The sequence below is a fragment of the Primulina eburnea genome, chromosome 14, assembly GCF_022965805.1.
Source record: "Primulina eburnea isolate SZY01 chromosome 14, ASM2296580v1, whole genome shotgun sequence".
NCBI lineage: Eukaryota > Viridiplantae > Streptophyta > Magnoliopsida > Lamiales > Gesneriaceae > Primulina > Primulina eburnea.
The window spans coordinates 25,619,394-25,622,660 of NC_133114.1; the positions used below are offsets into that span (position 1 = coordinate 25,619,394).

The window sequence follows — 3,267 nt, forward strand, 5'->3', positions numbered from 1 at the left end:
TTTACTAACCAACGACGCACATGATAAACATCAGTTAATTCATAAAATTTTGTTATATTTTTTAATTATTATTTGGATAACAATAATTCAATTATATTAAATATGTAATTTGTAGAGATAACATGTGAACTTTTGAATTTTTAAAATGTATTAAATATTGTAGTTATAAGTAAATTATATGAAAAATATTACTTATCTAAATGAATATGATATTTTCGTAAATCTAATTGGTGCCACAAAGTCGGACCACTAATGATCTTAAGCTTTATATATATATATATATATACATATATATATATATATATGTGTGTGTGTGTGTGTGTGTAAAATAGTTATTATTATTTTTTATTTATTGATACATTTTTACCAATTTTTTTATATAAACGCAATTAAAAAGTATTTTTTTACATATGATTAAAGAACTATTTGTACATGTTATTAAAATTATTTATTTGATTATTTGTTTATTAATTCAATACATTTTTACCACTTTAATTTTTAAATAGATAATAAACTATTTCTGTGTAATTTTAAAAATACCATATATAGAAGATAAAATATAATTATTTCAACAATGAAAAACTACTTTTAATTATAGCTCCTCAAGAGGTGCTTGTCTCTTATTTTTTTTATGTAAAAAATGTAAAGTTATAAATAGCCCACCTATTCATTTATTTCTTAAAGAAAAAGAAAAAAAAAACATTTTCGTGATAAATAGTAGTTAAGTAACAAAACATAATTGATCATATTATTCAAATTAAAAAAACTATTTACAGATTGATTTTGTTAGGCGAATCTCCTACCTAATTCAACTCATGAAAAATATTATTTTTATGCAAAAAAAACATTATTTTTATGAACCAAGTTAACCTGTGTTATGAATATTGATATTTAAGATCTTCTGATAGATATTGACATGAGAGACTATTTTGCAGAAAACAAACTTGTTAGTCAATAATGTAAACCATGATTAATTTTTTTAAATTATGCGAGTAATTTATTATAATTGAATATAAAACTGACATCTAGTCCCGAATTTAAAATCTTTAAGCACGATGTTTTATAAGCTCTAGAGAAAAACATAATTCATTTTCATTATTTCAAATTTCATCGTACTTTATTGAGGTGAACGATATTTTTGAATTCTACGCTTGGTCTACGGAGAGAAAAAAGAAGAAGAATACATCATTGTAATAAGTCCACTTCATAAATACTAATAATAGAAATTAAACAGCAGGAAAGAATGAAAAACAATGAAAATTGAAACGAGACTGGAAATTCTTTACAAGTTGGAAACAAATTATGGAACAGGATGAAGTTTTAATCGGAAAAATGTGGGTACGAAGAAGCTGCGAAATTCTTTTTACAATCCAACCCATATTTACAGGTTAAGAAGAAATAAAAAATAAAAACTGTGTAGCACACGACACCTATTTCAAATCAAATCAACAGCTTTTGGAGAACTGGGATGCTTCAAGAAAATCCAAATGTGGCAGGAAGTCTCTGAAATTGGTTTCTATATAATTGTGAACCTTGTAACAATGGCTGATGTAGTAGCTGGTTTGAATGCCAATTTCCATTACTGTAGGAACCGTCTGTTGCAAAAAATGCTTGTGATTTCGATTCCATGTCTAAGTTTTGAGCAGTTTGATCGTGGATTAAGTTGTTTCCCAGTATAAATGGAGTTTGCAGATACTCTGCCCACTTGATACCTTCCGGGATTTCGTCTTCTTTCTCTGATTTTGCACAATCTGTAACTCCCCAAGAAAAGGGATTATTTTCCAAGCAGCTGAAATCTGTTTGAAGATCAGAGTTTGTGCTGCTTAAATTCTGAAACTTGACACTGTCATATGATGGGGTAATGTGATTTTCGGGGCAGAAATTCGGGTACGGTTTTGTTCGGGTTGAGGTGGAGATGACTGAGCTTAAAATGCAAGGTGGAACGCTGGATATGTTAGAGTTGAATTGATCAGAAATAATTTCTGAAGATTTACTGCTTAAATAGGAGAAAAGCATTGTATTGGGATTCGTCGAGAGCCCGGTTCTTGGCACGTGATTGATCTGCTGATTAAAGGAGAGGAATCCAGACAGATCAGATGTCTTGACTGGGCTATTTTCGTGGCTGGAAACAAACCTGTTAAGAAAGAATTCTTGTGTCGGTTTCTCTGCCGCGAAAGCTTGATTTTTCGAGTTTTCGGACTCGAAAAAACTAACTTCACTCGATCCTTCCGACGTTCTCTCATTGTTTTTGCCGTTTGGTGATGCCTTTTCTTGATCCTCGGCTTCCGCGAGAGGCTTATGTGTAATGGGATCAATGCCCTTTTGCCTTAGTTTTTTCTTGATGGATGAATTCCACAGGTTCTTGATTTCATTATCTGTTCTTCCAGGCAACTGCACTGCGATTTGGGACCATCTATTGTAATAGTAAATATGTCAAAATGTTAGTATAAACATTGTGTAACGGAGTGGTAAATTACTTTCAGTATGTCATATAAATGCACCTGTTTCCAAGAACTGAATGCAGGTCGATGATCAAATTCTCTTCATCAAGTGAAAATGTCCCTCTTTTCAAATCAGGCCTTAAATAATTTATCCACCTCAATCTGCAACTCTTCCCACACCTTTGAAGCCCTTCAAGATTCGCCACCAAAAATGCATCAAATGACCAAGAAAAAAAAACCCAAAAAAACAAAAAGAAAACCAGCCCGAATTCGAAAAATTGGAGATTTGTATTCACCTGCTAGCTTTGGAACTGAGCTCCAGCAGCCATGACCATGTTTAGTTATGTGTTTTACAAGTTTTTCATCTTCCTCTGGTGACCATAGCCCTTTTCTTAGCTTCTGCTTGTAGCAACAAGAATGCCTGCCCATGTATGTAACTAGTACAAGAAAGCGCACACCAGAACTTGCCAAAGGGAAAAGATGGAGAAATACGAAAGAGAGAGAAGGCTTAGTCCTGAAAATGAGACTGCAATAGGAAGGAGATTTAAAAGGGAAGTCACTGTCAAAAAGATTATAATTAATTTTAATCATTAAATGGGATTTTATTTTTAAATTATAAATTGTAAAAAACGACTTGAAAATGTCTTTCAAAAGGCTTTTAAGAAAATTGTATATTGAGCTTGACAGCAGTTGTGGGGCATGGAAGACGGATATTAATTTGGCGGAAGAAACGTGATTTTTTTTTTTTTTTTTATTTTATTATACTACTTCTTCGTTGGGATAGAAATTTGATGAAGTCGGCCCATAAGTTTCATCAACTTATACG

The 3,267-nt window shown here is 31.5% G+C and overlaps 1 protein-coding gene across 1 annotated transcript; it reads right to left on the reverse strand.

Moving 5' to 3' along the window:
* Positions 1 to 1,254: 1,254 nt before the first annotated feature.
* Positions 1,255 to 2,953, reverse strand: LOC140813126 (transcription factor MYB61-like). The gene is made up of 3 exons (XM_073171562.1): positions 2,738 to 2,953; positions 2,502 to 2,631; positions 1,255 to 2,413 (listed from the first exon to the last, which is right to left on the reverse strand). The coding sequence occupies exons 1-3, from the start codon at positions 2,868 to 2,870 to the stop codon at positions 1,474 to 1,476; spliced, it is 1,203 nt and encodes a 400-aa protein (XP_073027663.1). The 5' UTR covers positions 2,871 to 2,953; the 3' UTR covers positions 1,255 to 1,473.
* Between the last annotated feature and the right edge of the window lie 314 nt (positions 2,954 to 3,267).